General features: G+C 40.1%; 1 protein-coding gene across 1 annotated transcript in view; it reads left to right on the top strand.

Annotated features, from left to right (window-relative positions):
- The window catches only part of arap2 (ArfGAP with RhoGAP domain, ankyrin repeat and PH domain 2), a 175042-nt gene that overhangs the window by 77240 nt on the left and 75953 nt on the right, over positions 1-21849 (top strand). The window contains exons 12-14 of the mRNA XM_086165193.1: positions 3502-3587; positions 4412-4594; positions 12224-12398. Of these exons, the coding sequence (XP_086021319.1) occupies positions 3502-3587; positions 4412-4594; positions 12224-12398 (444 nt within the window). The remainder of the gene's footprint in view (positions 1-3501; positions 3588-4411; positions 4595-12223; positions 12399-21849) is intronic.

A 21849-nucleotide genomic window follows, 5' to 3' on the forward strand; every position in this document is an offset into this window, starting at 1 on the left:
TATGCTTTTTTTTTTTTTTTTGGATTCCGCGCCGTTTTAATATGCGGTATATATATACCCGGACGGTCCACACGGGAGTCGTTAATGGCTCTTCGGAAGACCGCTAATTGCCACGAGGAAATTGCCGTCGTAGGAAAAATGAGGGCACGGGAGTTTGCGCTCGGGCTCCGAGGAAAGTAATCGTCGAAACCCCACCTGGAGAGAGGAAGACCCGCCAGGAAATGGTGGTTTTTAAGGAAATATGTCAGCAGGTGCCCTCGTCGGGGTGAAGAGTTACCGCGGATGAAGGGCTGCGCCCGAAGCCAAGCGTGTTTTCCCCTCTCGTGCACCGCGGGCCTCCGCAGCTCCCATCGCGAACATAAAAAATAACAGCGGTCTCGCTATAAACCGCCTTTGTGGACAGAGCCTTTAAATAAAACATACACACTGGTGAAATTTTTAAATGAAAACTTTGGTGAGCTATTTCTACTCCAGCCTTGAGTTACTGTTTGATGGTTTCCCAAGGACTTAACCACTTATTCCGGCCCCTTAACCGCTAAGAACCACAACCCCTAGTGTTTTTACCTCCCCGATAAGTAGCTCCATTCCCTAGATCTACATATTTGATTCCGCGAGCTCCCTTTTTTTTTTTTATTCATCTCCTCAACATCCGGGCCGATCGATCCGAGGGGGAAAAAAAAAAAAAAAAAAAAGGATGTTGTTCCAAAGTCTGGCCGGCTGTTTTTTTTCTGCAAACAGGTGAATTCTCAGGACCGTGCCGACACGCCTGCTCGGCAACGCCGAAAGCTTGTGTGCATTCCTTCCCCGGGGTTTCTCTCATTGCACAAAGGCACTGCAGGGGAAGAAGGAAAAGTGCGTGAAAGGGCGAAAGTGCGTCGTGAACAGCCGGCGTTGTTGCCGGGAAAGTTTTTAATTGGGGTTGAAATTCACGCCCTTTTTTTTTCCCCCCCCCGTGGGCGCCGGCGTGACAGGGAATACCCTATTTTTGTGTGTCGTGTTTGGGTTCAGCCGAAGAGATGAAGACATTTTCCAACAGGCTATTTATTCGTGGAGGTCTTCCCATGTACTCGGTGGCACGTGCGCCAGCGCGGTCTTTTCAGCTTCATTAACTTTACACGAGCGAAAATGGTCCTGCGGTGCCTCCCGCCTCGGTGGATGGAGTGCGGCCAGGGCGATGCGGCACTCGCCCACACTGAAGGCTTTTCCACAAAAAAAAAAAAAAAAAAAAATTCAATCTTTAGCTCTTTGGCCTTTATTTTTGAATCTAGATTCATGCAAAAAAAAAAAAAAAAAAAAAAAAAAAAAAGGATTACTTATTTCTTCTGAAATATACCTTGGGAATCCGGTGGATAAAATGAATACAACAAAACTCTAAGCAGGACACATTTGTAGTATTATTTATTATTCAAGAAAGGGATACCTTATTTATTAAGGCCAACCCAATAACTGAACGGGGCTGGCCTGCATTTTATTGCTGCTGGTGTATATTTTATCGCCAGGTGCCTATGAGAAGAATATTATGAGCTCGGTAATTTTAGGGGCAGGAAACCAGGCAGTAAACCTTTTCTCCGATGCATAATCACATCAGGCTTGGTATGAAAAGATTTCAAAGAAAAAAATAAATAAATAAATGGGTGGTCTCAACAACGAAGACCATGATCAATACTTATTGGTCCATTGAAATGTTTTATTGGGAAAAAAAAAAAGTTGAATAAAACAATCCTCGCACACTGATAAACCCATGTGGCACAAAGAAGGAGCCAAGAAAATACCAACAGGAGTAAATGAGTAAAGAATCTGTATTTTAGAAAAAAGAGATGGTATATATAAGGAAATACACACACGTGTGGGTGTGTGTGTATGTGTGTGTGTGTGTGTGTGTGTACTGAAGTGGTTAAACCCACACAAAAAAGGTATTGAAAGGACAACAGTTGAGGCTGAAAATTAGACTGAAACAAAGAAAAACCAAGTAGAACTGTTGAAACAACATGAACCAATAAAGAGTCAACTATATAAATAAAATGTAATTAAAGGCTTGATTAACCAAAAAAAAAACAAAAAAAAAAAAAAAAAAAAACAAAGGCCTTGATGCAATTCGGTACATAAACTAGCGCATTTCCAGCCAAGGCTGGATTATTATTTTGTCATTTCTGTGAATTGTCACATCAGAAAAGCTGTCAACATTTGCTTTGAGATTCATATGTTTGAGGGCTAAATGTCACGTTAGATGTTCTTTCCAACCTTTTCAGCTGTTGGCATGGAGATGCTTAGCGAAGTGCCTATCTTCTGTCGGTGTGTCTGTGCGTGCATGCTTGCACGTGTGTGTGTGTGTGTGTGTGTGTCTCCAATAGAGATCAGCTATATTATATCTATGAGTCACATGCTTGTTTATTTTTAAAATAAGGCCGTCTTTAGCTTTGTGAATATCCGGCTACTCCTCCATGAGCTTCATCTGGAGATCAGGAGAAAGGTGAAAATGAAAAAGAACCCCCAGCACACACACACACACACACACACACACACACACACACACACACACACACACGCACACTATGTGTAAAAGCTGTTATCATAAGTGATCCAAACATCTAGAACTGAGTTAAAAATAGCTTTATTTGCTGCAGACACACACACACGTGGCTTCCTCTGCTCCTCAAAATGACTGTATATAGTGCACGTATTTGCTATGGCATCAACAGTTAAAATCCTTGCCTGTTATTGTTTTATAGTGAGTTACTGTTTGGGGAAATGCACCATTGGGTAATATTTCAACCTACTTTTGTGATTCTTTTTTTTTTTTGGTTTGTTTTTCAATGAAAAAGGGAATTCCATGTCTGTGCTCAGTTCAGTATATTGGTTACCAACCCCCCCCCCAAAAAAAAAAACAAAAAACCTAACTATGTAACCTTCAGTAAGTTTCTATTTTTAATATCCTCAATCCGTGTCAAGGCGTCCGTGCACTGCTCGTGGGCCGGCATCTTTTGCCCGTAGCTGCTCCGCTTCAAGGGCCCTTAATGAGATCACGCCAAATCTAAATCTGAAATTATCCGCCATTACACTCAGGACAATAATTCACATTCACACATGCGGCGCGCACCCCGCCTAATGCATTATTCATGTCTGCTCCGTCTCTGGCCATAAGCAACCCCAGAAGCCTCTCTTTCACCCAAATAAACAGGCCGACCAACAAACACAATGAATTACTCATGATTCATTAGCAATTAATGGCCCTCGTTCTGTGCTTTCATTTCCAATTAGAGGCGCTGAGGGGACTGAATATGTCTGCAGTGAGTGAGAGAATAAGCTTGTAGTCATGCTCTCTTTCCCCTGTCTTATAAGCGCCTATTTATTGTTTATTTCATCACTGGTATTAGGTGTGTGTATGTGTGTTTGTGTGTATACTCGCTGCCAAAAAAAAAAAAAAGTTTGTTTTTGTTGTGTTTACGTTCCGGTGCGATGGCGCTCTCAAGTTTCTCCGCCGTTTCTTTCCGTGCGTTCCAGGGCAGCACCGCCATCTCGGGCCGAGCATCTCCAAAGTGCGGAGCTTGAAGCTGGACAGCAGCATCTGGAGCAACGAGCTGGTGGAGGTACGCGCCACGCACACGTGCACATCCGACAGAGATAAAGAGGTCACGTGACCAGGACTTGTCTTATCACTTCCGTTCTGAGCGATAAAATTTCCCGACCTGCTTATTGTGATAAAAATATCCGTTGAAGTATGCAGTCACGTTGGCATAATGCACCCCAAATAACTATTGTGTGTGTATTCTAATCAAATAATCGAAAACATGATCGACAGAAATATTTTTTTCTACAGTCGAAATAATTCAAATGTGAATTATGAATTGATTCATGTATTATTTATTTACCAATTTATTTATTTATTCATGCGTTTTATTGATGTATTAATATTTTTTGATTTTAATTTATCAGTCACTTTTTCCATTTAAAATTTAATTTCTTTTTGGCCTTGTTTATTTAATTGATTTTTATTTTTCTACTTATTTATATGCATATTATCCGTCTAAGTATGCAGTCATGTAAACAGCTATTTTGTTTACCCTAATAAAAATTACTGCTAAGGTAATGTAGATTTTTATTCATTTAGTATTAATTTACTTGGTTATTAATTTACTCATACAATTAATTGATGTAAGTATGTTTTGTTTTGAAAAATGAATCATTTAATTTCCTCACGTATTTGTTTATTTATTTCAAAATATATCTATTTATTCTTTATTCATTTACACATACATTTTATTTATTTATGCATGTCTTTTTCGAATGAATCGATTTATTTATTTTACTGATTTTGTTTTCATTTTCATTTATCTATGCGTTTATTTCCATACTGTCGTTTCTCATCCCAGTGCAAACAGCCCTGAAAGCTATTTTTCTTCCCCCCTTTTAGCTCTTCCTGGAGGTGGGAAACAAGAATGCAAACAGTTTTTGGGCCGCTAATCTTCCTCTGGATGAAGAGCTCTACAGCGGGGCTTCGGCGGAGCAGCGCGCCACTTTCCTCCGCAGGAAGTACCGGGAGAGGAAATACCGCAGGATCCTGGAGGGTCTCAATGACTTGGAGCAGCTTAACCAGGTACGCACTTATCACTTAACACATATACTCACGTGTATGTTATTGTTAAATAACAGAACTTTATTTGGACACTGCAGCACCGTCTGGACTTTGGGCATGAAGGACAAATTCATAAATACAATATTTCCCTATATATGTCTTTTCCTTTCCAAGTATTGGGATATAACAAATGTCTTTTTGAGCTGCATGTCTGTGCATGGCGTCAATAAGTGAGTCAATAATGGATGCATTTCTCTGGATAACATGTGAGATAGTGAATAGTTAGATGTCTACATATGACGTGAATGAGTGAGTAAACTATTGCATGTCTGCATGTGAAGTGGGATTAAGATGAGATAATGATACTTTACTGATTCCCAAAGGGGAAATTCTTTTGAAAAGAGAGAGAGGTAAATATAGTATTTAGATCAGTGCTCCCCAAACTGCGGCCCTGGGGCCGGATACGGCCCGCCTCCACATTTTGCCCGGCCACTGAACAATACCAGAGATGCATTATGATTTTTTTTTCTTTTTTTAATTCTGGCCACATAATCGTAACTTGTACATGCATAGAATGTAACATTTTTTCCAACTGTTCTGCAGTCTGTGCTTTATCTGATGTTCAAGGACATTAGGAAAATCTTGGAATTTAATGAACAATCCTTTTATAAAACATTTCATGAAACACCCCATATTTCCTTAGATAAACGTGATATTTATTTTATCATTCACATGGATGCATTGCAACTGATCCCACTGATCGGACAAAGGCACAAAACTTTAACAAGTAATTGGTATTGAAAAATATAGTAATGCACTTTAAGATTAAATGAGACTTCTAAAGAAAGGGATTTTCAAACCATTTAGACATGTGCATATGAAATCTAAATTGAATCCCTTCCTACACCTTACAAACTGAAGAGAGTGCTATCAAATGTGTAAGGAAGAAAGTACTCACCTGTCCTGTAAATATGTAAACTTCATCCATGAAACACATACAATACACACTGATAATGTATGGATAATGTATGGAGTTGCATGAACAGTAGAATTCCATCATACTCTTTTTTGCTGCGCTGATGCCCCAGATCAGGTTGACAGCAAGTTAGGCTATGCAGTGTATGTGTGTGTGTGTGTGTACGTTTGTGTGTCTCTGTCAAAAAAAAAAAAGAAAAAAAACCCTCACTAACCCAAGCTTACTGTTCTGTACATTTTCTGTGCATCGTGTATTTGCAGTCCCTATGTCCTCTATTGTAAGTCGCTTTGGATAAAAGCGTCTGCCAAATGGAATGTAATGTAATGTAAAATGTAATGTAGTAGTGAAGCTGGTGACTGACCTTAAATTGTACATTTTCGCTAGCAATTAGCTAGCTGGCTTTTACCGCTGCTTTACTGATTTCTCGGCTATCGGTGAAAGTGGACCGCTTCCGTTTCCTCAGACCCGTCGGCAATTCGTTGATCTTTTCTCTTCTCAGTTGTCCTTGCAAGCTGTCGTATTTTTCGCTGTTGCAAGGTGTCGTATTATATTCCTCAAATACCGAAACTTGTCGCAAACACACCCGCCACAAAGGTTTCTGGTGCGTCTCTGTAAATAAATCGGATGACCAAAATAGTGCACCCCTTTACGGAAAATTCTTGAATTGCATTTAATTAAAAAAATAAATAAAAAATGCTTGTCTTTTATGCATTTTTTTCACTTTCAAATTATCCGTACACAGGGCTGCACACCCATGCTGAAACCCCTCCCTCAAAAAAAAAAAAAAAAAAAAAAAAAAATCCTGGACACAACCCTGTCAAATAATACGGAATAATGGCAAAAAGAATAGGTAAGAGAAAAATAGATTCAGAATGCAGGGTATTTAATCTGCAGTCGATGAACGATAATTTTTTTGGTCAGTTCAAAGAAAAGGTAAAGACATTATTAATCAATAATGTTATTATTTATTTCCTGATTTTTTTTTTTTTTTTTTTTTTTTTATTTTTGTCCTGTCAAGATCCCGGGAGGGGTTAATTTTTGGTTAAGTGTGGCTGTTTACGTTCAGCACACTTTTCACACTTTTTGTTACAAACTGGCCCGGCCTCCCGTCAGGGAAGGGAAAAGTTATTTGGTCCTCGAAGGAAAGCGTTTGGGGACCCCTGGTTCAGATAATCGGCTAAAGGTGGAGTTCGTTGTTCCCAAAAATTACAGTCACTGGTGGAACTATTGTGTTCTCCGGGCGGTGTGATGTAGACCATCAAACCACAACCAAGACAGAAAGTATACATTTAAAAAGGAAATAATAAAAGTATCTTTTCTTCCTTCTGAGGAAGGCTATATTGTGAAGATCACGACGCTAACAGCTACCGCGGCTTTACCTGCACTTCGGCTGGGCATCTCACGCGGCGAACGCCATTAGATGAAATTTACGATTCTGTGAAATAACCTGCACCCCTGCCCTGCTAACAGACACAAAGAAAACATCAGTGCATCTGCAGAGGGCGAAAAGGGGGAGTCTTATCGATCCTGAACACGTGGGCGGACCGATGCGGAGACCTTTTCTGTCAGCAGTGGTCGCGGCGTGCGGCGGCGGTGAAATCCATTTTTTTTTTCCTTCGGTTCTTTCTTTAAAAGCCAGGTTCTGACTTGCAGCCGCGTCCCCGGGTTCACGGTGTAAGTTTCCATCTTAGGACGGTGATGGAGATTTTGGGAGACGCGTGGATCAAGATTTATGGCGGAATTTTTTTTTATTTTTTTTTTTGCGGCTTCGCCGACGTGCAGTATTTACGTGAATGTGAATGCTATGTTTTTGGCATAAAGTTCGATGCAACAGACATTGAAATCACAAAAAAAAAAAAAAAAAGAAAACAGAGAACTGCGTGCACTGACCTGTGTGAGGGGAAAACGTGAGGAAAAAAAAAAAAAGGGAAGATGGATTTTCGCGTTTTCTTCGACAGGCCAGCCGTCGAAAAAAATAGGATCGGGATCAACGTGTCGGGGAAGCGAACGCGAACGACTTGACTCATTTTATTTCCCTCGGCGGCGGGAAAAACAGTCTTCAAAAGAGTTCCTTCACATCTCGACGTGGCGTAATAAATCATAAACATTGTATAAAAATATTTAAAAAAAAAACAAAAAAAAAAAACAACTTTTATTCAACTTAAAGGGCTCGGAGTCTAATTAAATCGGACAGGGTTTTCACATCAGTGTCACGTTTACTTACTCTATCGTTTATATTTCAAAAAATAAATGAATAAATAAATGAAAAGGCTCCATAAACCCGCTCCTTTGGGAATCTTTTTCCAGAACAAAGACGGCGGCGTTCGCCATTCACGCGTTATGTGACTCCGCGTGACGACATTAGAACGGTTTCTTTTTTTTTTTTTTTCCAGCATCCGGGAGGTCATAACGCTGTAAATAAAGCGGCGGTTGAATTAAGGGAGTAAAAATAGACGTGTTTTGAATAGGATTTCTTCCCGACTGTGTCGATAAAGCGTTTTAACCGCGTCAAAAAACCTGCTTCTTCATTTCACAACCAACTCCGTCACCCCTCCCTGGATCTCACTTATCCCCATGTTCCCCATTATGAGCTCATATCCCGGTGACCTCCACAGAATCTCCGCAGGCCACGCGACCTAGAGAGGAAGGTGTCGGAGGACCTTCTTATATCATTACGAACGTCCGCGTGCACGCACACACACACACACACACACACACACACACACACACGGCGGGAATTCTCGAGCGGCCTCAGTAATTGCCGCGATTTTGGAAGGTCATTCTCTGCAGATGATACAGAATAAGACCGGCGATCGCGAAAAAGCCGTAATCTGACCCGTCCCGTCCCGTGCCGAGGACAGACAGGGAGTCAAACTGCTTTCCATACTGTTCTGATGTTATTGGCAGGTGATATAAATGTGTGTGTGTGTGTGTGTGTGTGTGTGTGTGTGTGGGGCCTCGCTTCCAGACAGATTCTCCCTTATTTGCGGCAAATCGATGTGGCTTAGCGACTCGGCCCCCGGGCAGAATGAAAGGAAAAGGTTGATATTCCGCTCTTTGCCACTCGACTCCTCCGTTGATCCACTTTGTTGCGGGTCATCGTGTGCGATGTCGCGTCAACGGACCGGACCGACGGGAGGGATTTCCCCCACCCGTACACACACACACATAACCGGTCACGTTGTGTGTTTTCCAGGCTCTTTTGTTTTGCTTTCTCCTGGCATGGTTGCAGAGGGATGCAAACTTTTAGCGACAGGCCTCTAAGAACACTACAGCGTGCATAACAGTCAATAAATGGAGATTTGGGACATTATGTATGAATTGTCATTATTTATAACATTATGTATTAAGAGACAGACAGACGTTATTGACCAGGGTATATCTATATATCTTTATATCTATACATAATATGTATACATATATGTGTGTGTGTTTATCTATATGAATATGTGATAGAAACAGAAGGAGACACTATTTTATATACAGAATGAGATTGATTTTAAACGATATGTATACAGAATGATTGATATATATATATATGTATGTCTGTATAGAATACACATACATATGTATATATAATACATATATAATAGTTATATATAATCTATATAATTATATAATAGCATATATAATATAATATTTATATGTAATACACACAAACATTACTACTACCATCCATCCATATAGACATTCATATATATATATATATATATATATATATATATATATATATATATATATATATATATATATATATATATATATATACAATACAGCTTATATATAGCATGAGATGGAAAAGTTACGAAGTACAAACTGCATATGCACAAGGATTATATACAAAGGAATATATAAAAAGCAAAAAAATAAAAGATTAGAAGTGAATTTTGACTATAAACTGACTCAGCACATACCATTTTCCTATCTCTGGTCTTGAGGATTTTTTAATCTTATTTTTTCATCTATTTTGTTCCTAATATTTGGTTAAAAAAAAAAAAAAGAAGAAATTCTTAGCATAAGATTACATAGATTGTGAGCACACAATGCATGATACAATTGCATGATAGTCCAGATATTTCTCGTTTACAAATCACACTCTCCTCAGGTGTGCATGACATGCGTACGCCATTTTTAGAACCATCACCGACAAGGAGCGATCAGTATCTTTTAAAGACAGATTTTTCAGCGTTTTGTTGATGGTCATTGGTTCATGTTCTTTCTACTCCTTAATGTTTTCAAAATTTCCTCAGAAGCGGAAACTCTATGTGGACCGACCTCGTCCTGCGGTCACAAGCTCGAGCTCAAGTTTGAAGGATTTGGTGGAAAAAACAAAACAAAAGCCTTTTTCACTTCATGTTGGACTTGTTTCTGTTCCTCTCGCTCCCGTTCTTGTTCCCCGTGTCAGTTCTTTTACATAAGAATGCAGGGTTCTAAAAAAAAAAAAAAAAAAAAAAAGATTTAAATCATGCACAAACAGAACGCTGTTCTGCAAAACCTTATTGTATATATAATTTTTTTTTAATCAAAAAATGTTATGATTGCAGATTATGATTAAGAGTCAGCTTTATATTTAAAATGTTAATCAGTGATTATGTCAAAGTCAAGCTAGTATCCCTTTTAATTATCTAAATTCTTATTATTATTATTGTTATCATCAGCTCATTTATTTTACAAGGGGTGTAACTATCAGCATGTATCTCAATTTTATACCTTTTAGTTGAAGCGCACTAACTTTGCGTTGATTGATACGTAGGTTAATTAATAATTCATTAATGTACCATTAAAGCCCAATTTAAATATGTCATAGGGCCGACCGTCCAGATCCGTGGAGATTACAGAGAACCGGTGTGTTTTCTCCGTTCACACTTTTGCGTTCCTTTTCGTCCGACCGTCCTTTTTTCCGGGAGTTCCATTATATTTAACATGGCCCATTTGTCCTGTTCTCAATTGCTTCATTCTTTTTTTTTTTTTTTTTTTTTTTTTTTTTTTGCCAGGATTAGAGATTTAATGACTCACGGAGGGAGTGTTAAAGTTTGATCTTATTGTAACTCGCCTTTTGAGATCAGCGGGCCGGATTCCATTCTGAACTTTACACGGTCCCGTAACGCCGATTTATGGGCCATTTGTCCTCTATCAACCCGGAATACACACAGCGACGTAGCTACAGGGGGGTTTTGCTACACCTGTACCAGGAAGTGAAACCGTACTTGCATATATTTGAATTTGAAATGTTTAAAGGTATTTTGCAAAGCAGAGGATGTGTCAGAAGCGGACAATAAATTATATATATATGTATCTATATATACCGTATTTTTCGGGTTATAAGTCGCTCAGGAGTATAACTCTCAGCGATCAAAAATGCATAATAAAGAACGAAAAAAAATATATTTAAGTCGCACTGGAGCACAAGTCGCATTTTTTGGGGAAATTTTATTTGATGAAATCCAACACCAAGAATAGACATGCCATCTTGAAAAGCAATTTAAAATACAAATAGAATAGAGAACAACAGGTTGAATAAGTATAGCCTACGGTTTATGACACATAAACAACGAACTGAGAACGTGCCTGCTAGGCTATGTTACTGTAACATATTACGGTAAGAGTCATTTAAAGAACTATAGCATATAGCACATGCTACAACCAAACAATCAGTGTCACTCCTAATCAATAAATCCAACGAAACCTTCTTCTTCTGTGTCACTTCCGAACAACTCCGCCAACTCCAAAGGTAGAAAATGCGCCGCTTTCTTCAACCGGTACGTTGCTTGCGTCAGTCATCTTTCGATAACAACTTTGATCATGGCGCGGCGAAAGAATAAAAATTATGATTTAAAATACAAGAGGAGGTTGGCGGAAAAGCGGCCGTGAGGCATTTTTCTGTGGACCTCATGAGGGTGAGGGAGTGGAAGAAGCAGAACTTCAACACCTGTCTATTATCTGATACTGAAAACAAGTTATGACTGATTTGAAACTTGTGATTTGTTTTGTGGATTATCTTACAATTGTTTCGTTTATTTTGTAATTTCAGCCCATTTTTCAACACGTTTATTTTTGGTCACGACTTTTGCCTCAAATAGAAAGAATTTTTTTTTTTTAAGCTGAATCCTTAATTTGGTAAACTACCGAATTAATGGTGTGCGTATGGTGTGTTCTTTTGCGTGATGTTTTAATAAAGCAAAGCCATACTTTAATAAAATAACATAAATAAATAAATAAAACTACTTTGTAGAATGTAGACCCATTTCATTAGTATTTCTGGACGATATATATATATTTTTTTTGGGAGGAAGTAATTCATTGCCTGTCCCAAATACCCTGGATTCAAATACGTGCCTAGTTTTGCGAATAAAATAAATAATAACCCGAGCTATTGAGATCAACTTATTTGATATTTTACGGTAATGTGTTTGTAATTTCACATATAAGTTGCTCCAGAGTATTAATCGTACAAGTCGGAAAAAACTGCGACTTATAATCCGAAAAATACAGTATATAACTTAGGGTTGTAATCTGCAGCAGCGATGAAATGACACTTTGTTACGAAGTGCATTATTTAGGTGTTTTATAAATGGTCTCCTTAAGAGCACCGCGCTTAAAAAAACTATCCATGTGTCTGTATTTTCTTTGGCTTCCTTTTTTTTAATTTTCTTTGTCTTTTTATGTGCGTTCAGGCGCTGTGCGCCGCCGTGGTGCTGCCCGACGTGATGCGGACCATGGAGCTGGTGTTCAGCGGCGCAGATGTTATGTGCGCCACCGGGGATCCGACCCACTCCACCCCGTATCTCTTGGCCCAACGTGCCGGGCAGAGACTGCAGATGGAGTTCCTGCACCAGAACAAACTGTCTGGTAAACAACTTTCCGCCACCCCCCCCCCCCCCCCCTTTAGTTACCCGACTACAGCTGTCAATCTTTGTAATTACACACGAAAACGTACTGCATTCAGCTAATACCTCGCGTATTATCGCCGTGCTTCATTGAAAAGCTGCAGAAAAGCTATCGCCTCTTAGCTCTTAGCGATTAGTAGCAACTGTCTTTGCAAAGAAGGGCCTACACACGCATTATACGGTAAATATTTATTGCTGATAGAATGAGTTTGAAGGAAAAAAAAAAGCTAACTCACCACTTTGTGATCCAAAGGAAAAAGATGTGGAAATACTGGCGCAGCACTTTTTGCATACTCGGGGGAAAGCTAATTAACCCTAGTATAGTGCGCTGAATAATTAAATCCTTGTTTTGTTTGCGCGCAACCCCGTCGGGATGCATCCCGCAGACGTACTCGGACCAGAAATGTAAAGAATGTGATTTATATCTTGTTTTTTTTAAATATTTTTGACTTAATGGTGGCTCTTTTGGGAAATAGCGAGGGGAGGGAGGATGCCTTTTGGAAATTCTTGTCTGCCGGTTTTGCTTTTCGCAGAGTTCTTGACCTGACGGATCCTCATTGATCGTCGGATCATTTACAATTGTTTCGGATGAATTGGGGAAAAAAACAGGGTGATAAAACAAATAAATCAGATTTTCTATATCGACACTCCTGGACGATAACATCGATGTAAAGCAGAGTAAATTCTACCTTGTTGGTGAATTTGATATCAAAATTATATATATATATATATATCCAAAACAAGCGTCGGCAACGTGAGGCTTTTAACAACGTGGATTTTTACAATCGTCGTGAATTTTTACCGCCGTACATCGGCTGCCAAATCGTTCAACTTAAACAAGCCAATCGTATTTAAAACTTAAACCCGATGCTGTGCTGCCACATTCTATAAAAGCCCAGTGGGAGGTTTTGCCATGAATAGGAAATGAAGGGAAAAAAAAAAAAAAAAAAAAAAAAAAGAATTTGAAGCCAGCGGGTTTAAAGTAAAATTCCCTATTTTTCTTTGTCTCCCTCACTCGCTCTCTCACCCCTCCTCCAGCCTCCCAAACTCTCCTTTGTATTAAACACCTCATGTTCCTCGCACCGAAGGCGCAGCGCAGATGCGCTGTGTCGAGCGGCTTCCTCGCGACGGACGCGTTTTGTTTGTGCCGATTCCACGCCGGGCTGATGATAAGAATGTATTAGATTAAAGAAGCGGCAGAGGCCGTTCGCCGGGGCCGGGGGGAGACTTTCCCGGGGACGGAGTTTTTTTTTTACATAATGTATGAGATGCATCTGTCCACACTCGGCGGCGCGGAGCCTGTTAGGGACTCCTAATTGCTAGCATGGGTCACCTGGTCGCCATGGTGACGGCCATTACCCGGAGATGTGTTCTACAAGACACGCGTGCGGACAGGAGGCCGCGGTCTTACCGTGGGTTATTGTCCAGCTGGAATATGCCGCGCGTGGGCTTTATATGCTCATTACGCATCTCCGCGTTGAGCTTCATCATTAACAAACCGACATATGGACTTAATTCCGACGCTCACGTGGACGTCGATGTCTGGCTGAACTTGGCAGCGACTGCGGATGCAATATTTGCAGGGACGGGAATGTTATCCGGGATATGAATGCCGCACGTACATTTAGAGAGGAAAAGCGGGTTAATCAATACATAAAAATAGTCCGATGTGAAGACATTAGCGGAGATAATGTAAACACTCCCTGAAGCGAAAACTGCAATCTGTAATCACTGATCTTTCACACAGACGCACACATAAATGATAAATATGTCACTATATAAGAATAAGAATAAGAATAAGAATAAGAATAAGAATAAGAATAAGAATAAGAATAAGAACACCTTTATTTATCCCAAAGGGAATTGTTGTGCCAGAGTTTCAAGTAAAACATAACAATAATAAATAAAAGTAGGAAACTGTATAAACAGTAAAAAAAAAAAAAAAAAAAAAAAAAAAAAAAGGAGGGGGAATAAGAAATAGGAATAAAACTATAAAGTAAATTTATTAAGAGATTGACCCCCCCCCCCCCGTTATTACGGTCACTAAAGACATTTTTTTTTTTTTTTTTTTTGAAAGTGCTTCTCTGGAGCGGCTGTTGTTTGATAAAGTTAAAAAATGATTTACTTATCTTCTGAAGAGTTTCCGTAAGTTTTCCCTACAAGACAAAAAAATGAAGGTGACGTGCATCGCTTCATCGTTTCCCTTGTCTGGCGGCTGGTAGAAATATTCTGCACTCACAGGGACGTCAGCATGTATTTTAGATGAGAACTGAACTATTAGCGACACAGAACACACAAACCTAAGCCTGCGATCCGGCAATATTTCAGCATCCAATATCTAAACTGTCATCTAATTTGGATGCAATACAATGGAAGTTGCTGAATCAAGAAATGTGGCCTACACATTTGCCCATTATTGTTATTTTTATAATTATTATTATTGATGTTATCATAATTATTAATAACATTATGTTCATATTATTAATATATTGTTATTATATTATATTAATATAAGACTAAGAACAACTTTATTTATCTGGAGGAAATTGTTGCGCCAGAAAAATTACCAGAAAAAACAGAGTTACCAGAAAAATATAACAATAATAAATGATAGTAGAAAATTGTAAATACAGTAAAAAAGAAAAAAAAAAAGGGAGAATAAGAAATACAAATAAACTACACAGGGTCTTAAGTAGTAAGGGAAAAAATATACAGTGTCTTAAATAACAAGTGAAAGATAAGGAGTGCACAAGAGTATGAACAAATATTGTACATGTAGCTGTTATGAAATATTGCACAATTATGAACATCTATACGGATAAATTATTACAATTTACAGTAAGTGAGTGAGATTTATTTTAAGGTTTTAAGATTTTAAGATTCCTTGCGGCTGAATATATTATTATTATTACTAATAATAATAATCATTTGTCATTGATGGTATTGTTACTTTTTATTTACCCATTATTTATTTTATTAATTTATTATTATTGTATCTTTCATTTTTTATTCTTTTTGTGATTTAAATAAGTGCCATATTTAAATCACATATTGTGTTGATTTCATTAGAATTCAGATGTGGACAGATTTTGGTCTGTGCCGCACCATGGTAGCAACTTATATTGGGGGTTCATACCTTGCAGTTTCAAAGCACATTGCATTCACTCATTCACACACACACACACACACACACACACACACACACACATACACCGATGGCGGCAGAGGTCCAATCAATGGCACTAATGAGGCCATCATGGGGCGACCCGTGGCTCAATGTCTTCCCTAAGGACACTTTCACATGCACACACAAGGAGCCGGAGTTTGAACCGCCAACCTTTCAGCCGGAGGGACGTCCGCTATTCCGACTGCGGTCACGTGATCCAGCCAAAATAACCTGCACCGAATGCAGTCTGAGACTGTGTCGGAGACAGTAAAATCTAAAAACTGACCAATCTAATATTTCTAGATTGACCATTAAGGCCCGCTCCCAAAACCAAAACAAATGATTTTATTGCTAACCCCAAGCTAATTCAAATACCTTTAAACGATTCTAACCCTTGTGAGGGTGATAATCTAAGTAACACATACTTATTCAAAACTGTCTGATATTATTTTACAGGTTGACATTGCAGCGTATTTCAAGGTAACAAGAATATTTACACTTTATTAGCTCCATGAATGTCTCAGACACGTATACCGCGGGTTACCACCTGCAAGCGCAGCGTTTATTTTCAACCAGTCTGAACTAGAATATTCCCCCTTTTTGTACCAACGATATATATTTTTTTCATCTCTTTCTCAGCTTCGAGAAGCAAAAGGGTCGTATTCACATGCAGAGTCACTAAAGAGTGTGTCCTTGTATGTACCAGATATCCAGTGCGTATTCACAGCAGGTTCGGTATTATTCCTCACAGCGTATTGCGAAGCGTATGGAGGCGTGCGCATTCAAATTCTGATCTGCTTTGCCGGATGTTTCAACGTAACTTTACAAGGTGACACCGTGCAAACGTATTCCAGAATAGAAAAATAAATAAAAATGCTCCCCCTTCCCCCCGTGCTGCTTTGCGGCTCCCACACGACCTGAGTTCCTTCCAGTGACCCTGCACCCGTGCAACAATGCAGCTGCCCATTCCATATGTGTGCATCTAAAGATGTCATCGCCGACCTCCACTGAAACGTGAGCCTATTATATTGTGCAGGAAAGATTAAGGCGTGACACGGCATTTGTTTTTTTGCCGTTTTTCCCACCGTCGAATTGTCTGATCCCCCCCGCCGCTCTGAGAAATGTTCGCCCTGTGCCGGTGGCCCCTGCGAGTCTGCAGAAATATATATATATATATATATTTTTTTTTTGTTTTGATGAAACAGAAATTGAACTTTTCAGTTGTTGTGCGAGCCGTTGTGTCTGGCAAGAGCAGGGGAACAATTCAATACTCATATGAGTCCGTCCCCGCCGTATAGCGTGGCGTAGACTGCGGGATGATAGAGGCGAGAATAAAAAGGAGGCGCCGGGCTGCCAATATAGAGGACAGCGCGGGAGTTCAGAGCCGTCCCGGAGCTTGCGAGACCTCTGCCACGTTTTAGCGGCACCAACAAAACAAAGTTTTTTTGCACACCCGCACGGTCGTTTTAAGGCGTATTGAATTAGTTTGAAACTCCTCCTGGTGTTTTGTGCGTACCTGTGCTAGCGGTGTGTGTCCTACCCCTTGCGTTCGTGTGAAAAAGCCGGCGGCGACACGTATGCTCGGCGTTCCCCGAGCCACCGCAGACACCAGTAACGGCCCAAATTAACTGTAACCGCGGTGACGGATCGGTGTCAGCCAGCGAGAAACAACCGACTGACACCCAGAACGATTCTCGCGCAAAACAAATACAGTCTAAATTGAAGTTGTTCAAAGTGGGCGAAAAGAACATACACACACACACAGGCGCACACACACACACACACATACCGGCCCGGTGTCTCCACGCTGTGTGAAACACACTTCCAAAAATAAAGAATAGGAGAACCCCCAAACCGTCCCTTGGATATAGTGGAACAAAACAAAGTTGTCAGCCCTGCTTTCCCCAAACTGCAGCTCCGTCCCTTCCCTCCACGGTGGCTCATTTGTGGTTCAGCTTTGGCACTCCGCTGATGGAAGAGCTTTGCCACTTCATTAGCTCCTTCCCCGTGCATCAGCGAGTGTGTGCGATGGCGGCGCGACGGGCCTCCGCAGACCTTGTTCTCCCGCCTACACCTGCTCACCCCGGAGCACCTCGGCGTATCCTGGGAGCGCGTTTCGTTTGCATATCCCACCCCTCGCCACGCCGCCCGAGATTCCATTAAAAAAAAAAAAAGGAAAGAAAGCCGAAGCCTGCTCTCTGAGGCAGTGTCTCCTCGCATTTCCCGAAAACCCCCGAGGGCAGCTTCAATGATGGCTCTATCCCTTATAGTCAAAGGCTGGCACTGTGGTGGTTTCTTATATATTTTTAGGGTCATCTATTATTTTTTATGTGCTGCTTTATTCAGACGCCGTGGACTCAGGAGGCGGCAGGCTGTACAGCACACCATACAAATAATGACTAAATAACAAAAAAAAAAAAAAAAAAAAAAGCACACATTTTTTCCCCCAGGTTCCTTTTTTTTCACTACTAGACCTAAAAAAAAAAAAAAAAAAAAAAAAAGGAGAGAATCTTTACTTCTAACTTTCGGTGTAAACTTTTGTGAAACGAGGACTATCAAAGACGTATTTTTGGCACGTTTGAAGGTGGTTTTAATAATGAAGAAATGGCGAATGCGCCGCCGAGCCTCGTATCCTCGAGGAGATCCGCGTCAACCGCCAGTCGACGTCGGAAAATCGGTAAGCACGGCGACGGAAATCGTACAGGAAATAATGTGGATACCTGACTTTGATCGAAATGCTGATCTGAGTATTTGGAGCTTTTAATGACAAATGGAGTTAGCGGGATTGACTGATCGCTATGACTGACAAATTCACGATGCGTCCGCCAGTTTTCTCAATAAAATGAGTTTTTCCTCTGACTTTTAACTGATCTTTCCAATCAGAAGGTTGGCGGTTTGATTCCCGGCTCATTCTTTCTGCACGTCGAAGTTCCCTTGGACGATACTGAATCCAATCATGTCGTTTTTGAAAATTATAAACAAGTATTTCATTCAAACGTTCATATTAAGATGTAGTTTTAAAATTGATCACGGTGATCTCATAACATCTAAATAAAATGCAAGCGTCAGTAAATGGACGACTGCACACAGAGAGGGGATGGCATTTTTGGTTTGCTGCTGGTGTATAATTTAAGTTTTTCATAAATACCAGGACTCAAATAGACACTGAATATTTTGGTTAAAAGTACCCTTCAACCCAACGTCTTTTTTTCGTTTAAATTTGTATTCACTCCAGTTTTTCATTGATTTGAAAATAAGAAATGCAACACATATTTCATTTACACAGGGCATAAAGGCAAAAAAAAAAAAAAAAAAACATTATATGCCGTGTTAATTCATTTTAAATTTCAAAAGGGTTGTGCGGTCCGAACGGCTCTTTCGGTGGAAAAGGTCGCCGACCCCTGCCCTACGTGCTCCCGATGGCCCGGTTAGCGCCTTGCATTGCACCTCTACCGCCATTTGATTGTGAAATTGCGTCGAATTTGGTGAATCGGTGATTGCAGTGAAATGAAAATCGCTTCGAAACCGCAAGATTAGGTTGAACATTTTTCTAAAACGCTCCCAGTCCATGTCAGAGCAGAAAGCCAAGATGGAGGCTGCTATTAAATCCTGCGAGTGTGAGATGTAAGCATTTGCCCGCTCACACACCGATGACGGCAAAGCAGCCTTGCACGGCCCCTGTAAATCAGCGTATCGGATGCTGATATCTTACAGATACTGATATTTTATATAGTGTGAAAAGGCAAAGCTTCTTAAAATCGCATTTCTTTGCACTAAAAAAACTCCTTTAATTAAAAAAAAAAAAATTGAATTTGTATTTATTTTCTTTAAAATTAAATTTTAAAAATAAAAATAAATCAATAAATAAATCCACATATTTTAGATTATTTAACTTCATACATGTACGAAGGGCACAGTAAAGGCTCCGGTTTGATATCTTCTTCGTGTCTGTCGGAGGCCCCGCCTGCTCAGCCCACCGGCCGAAGTGTAAACAGAGAAACATAAATATGTAAATTGTATTTTGGTCGTTCCGCCGTCCACCCGGTTGGCCGTCGCGCAGTAAAAACCAAGTTAAACAGCGGCGCCGAATCGCCGTCGCCTTTTTCCCTTTCCTCGCCAGGAGCCGACGCCGCTGATCGGAATGCAAAGAGGAATTATTGTTGCCACCGCAGCATCCATGATGGCTTATATCATGGTATCTCCCGGCGCATTAAAAATTTATTCCGCAGGCTCTCTGTGTGGATAATAAAAAGATGAACACCAGTCGAGATGCGCGCACACACACACACACACACACACACACACACACACACACACATGCAACACACACGTGAAATAAGCCGCCCTGTTTAATGTGGCTTTACTATTCTAGTCTGTTTGCAGTATTGTAAGGCTCTTCCATTTTTTTTTTTTTTTTCCCGCTGTGCGTGTTGAAGTTTATGTTTTTTAACACAACCTGCACTGAGGCCTGCTAAGAGGGTCGCTGGGGTTTCAAATAGTAGCTGAGGATTTGGGGGAAATGAATGATTTTGCCCAGTTGTATCTGTATGTGGATGGATTTGTATTTGAGGAAAAGTGCCTGTCACTTAAACCTGTATGTGTGTGTGTGTGTGTGTGTGTGTGTGTGTGTGCACTTTTGGACTCTGATGTATGAATTTTCAATATAAAAACTTAATATTTCGCCCTCTTACTTTCTATAAATCATTAGCTGACTAGTCATTGGATCCATACTCGGTCAGCACACGTTCATGTAGCCAATTATGGTAGCATTTACAGTGTGTGGTAAAGCCTCACTTTATGTCTATGTGTGTGTGTGTGTGTGTGTGCGCGTACACGAGAGACTCTGATTACCCCACTGTCCACTGCTTGTCGGGTACCACTTTGTGACCGTTGCCGTGGGCGACCAGATGGCTAATTGAGCACTCTGTCATGTCACCTCCCTTCGCTGGGGACTGAGCCAATCAGTGCGGGCCAGACTTCTCAACCGCCGCCCCCACAGATATTACGGTCCCATCTTAACGGAGTCCAGCTTTAGGAGCCCAGGGGGAGATGGCTCAAAGAGAGCGAGCCTTGTTACGACTGATACAGCTTCAAGCCACTGGCTTATTTACATTTACCCAACCAGAGTGGCTGGAATTGTGCGCGCACGCATTTATGTTGCTGATATTGGCAGACGGATTCTCCATGTTGGATTCATTACCGGACTACAGATGTCGCCGTGTAACGCCGCCCGGCCTTCATGTCGGGCTCCTCTGGAATCGGCCCGCGTCCCGAGGACGACATGAAAAATACAACTGGGAAAAAAAAAAAAAAAAAAAAAAAAAAAATCCATACGGCGCATAAAAGCGCGTGTATCATGCCAGATGCAATCTTGTTCCCGACGTGATTGCTACGTTCAGGCGGCTCCGTGGCTAATGGGTCTTGAAAGATGGTGCGTTTGTGGAGTTGTTGCTCATTTATCTCTTGTCATTCGCATTTATAGTTACATCGATGGACATCCGCTGTCATGTACGAACATTTTTTTTTTCTTTTTTGTGTTTCCCATCCGGATGGCCTTTGTAAGAGAAATTAAACGCACTGCATATATGGTTAGCAGTGCGATTAGTGCTTCCGCCTCACACAGGAAGGTCCCTGGTTTGATTTCAACAGAGATCCCTTGGAGTTTGCGGGTTCTCCGGGTTGCCAGCAGCGAAAAAAAAAAAAAAAAAAAAAAAAAAAAACTTAAGATAACCATTATTTTATTTTTTTAGTAAATGAAATATCATTATTAAAACAAGATGGTTGAAAATATACAGGACTGTCTCAGAAATTAGAATATTGTGATAAAGTTCTTTATCTTCTGTAATGCAATTACAAAAACAAAAATGTCATACATTCTGGATGTATTACAATTAAACTGAAATATTGCAAGCCATTTATTACTTTAATATTGCTGATTATGGTTTACATCTTAAGAAAACTCAAAAATCCTATCTCAAAATATTAGAATATCATGAAAAAGTAATTTTTGTTTTTTTTTTCATCGCATTACAGAAGATAAAGAACTTTATCACAATATTCTAATTTTATGAGACAGCCCTGTATATTTTCAACCATCTTGTTATAATAATGATATTTCAGTTACCAAAAAAAATAAAATAAAAATAAAAAAAAAAAAACACTTGTATATGATTGATACATATCACATATGTTACATTACATTACATTACATTACATTTGGCAGACGCTTTTATCCAAAGTGACTTAC

The sequence above is a fragment of the Fistularia commersonii genome, chromosome 19, assembly GCF_037954325.1.
Source record: "Fistularia commersonii isolate RoL2024-O1a breed Wild chromosome 19, RoL_Fcom_v1.0, whole genome shotgun sequence".
NCBI classification, from domain to species: Eukaryota; Metazoa; Chordata; class Actinopteri; order Syngnathiformes; family Fistulariidae; genus Fistularia; species Fistularia commersonii.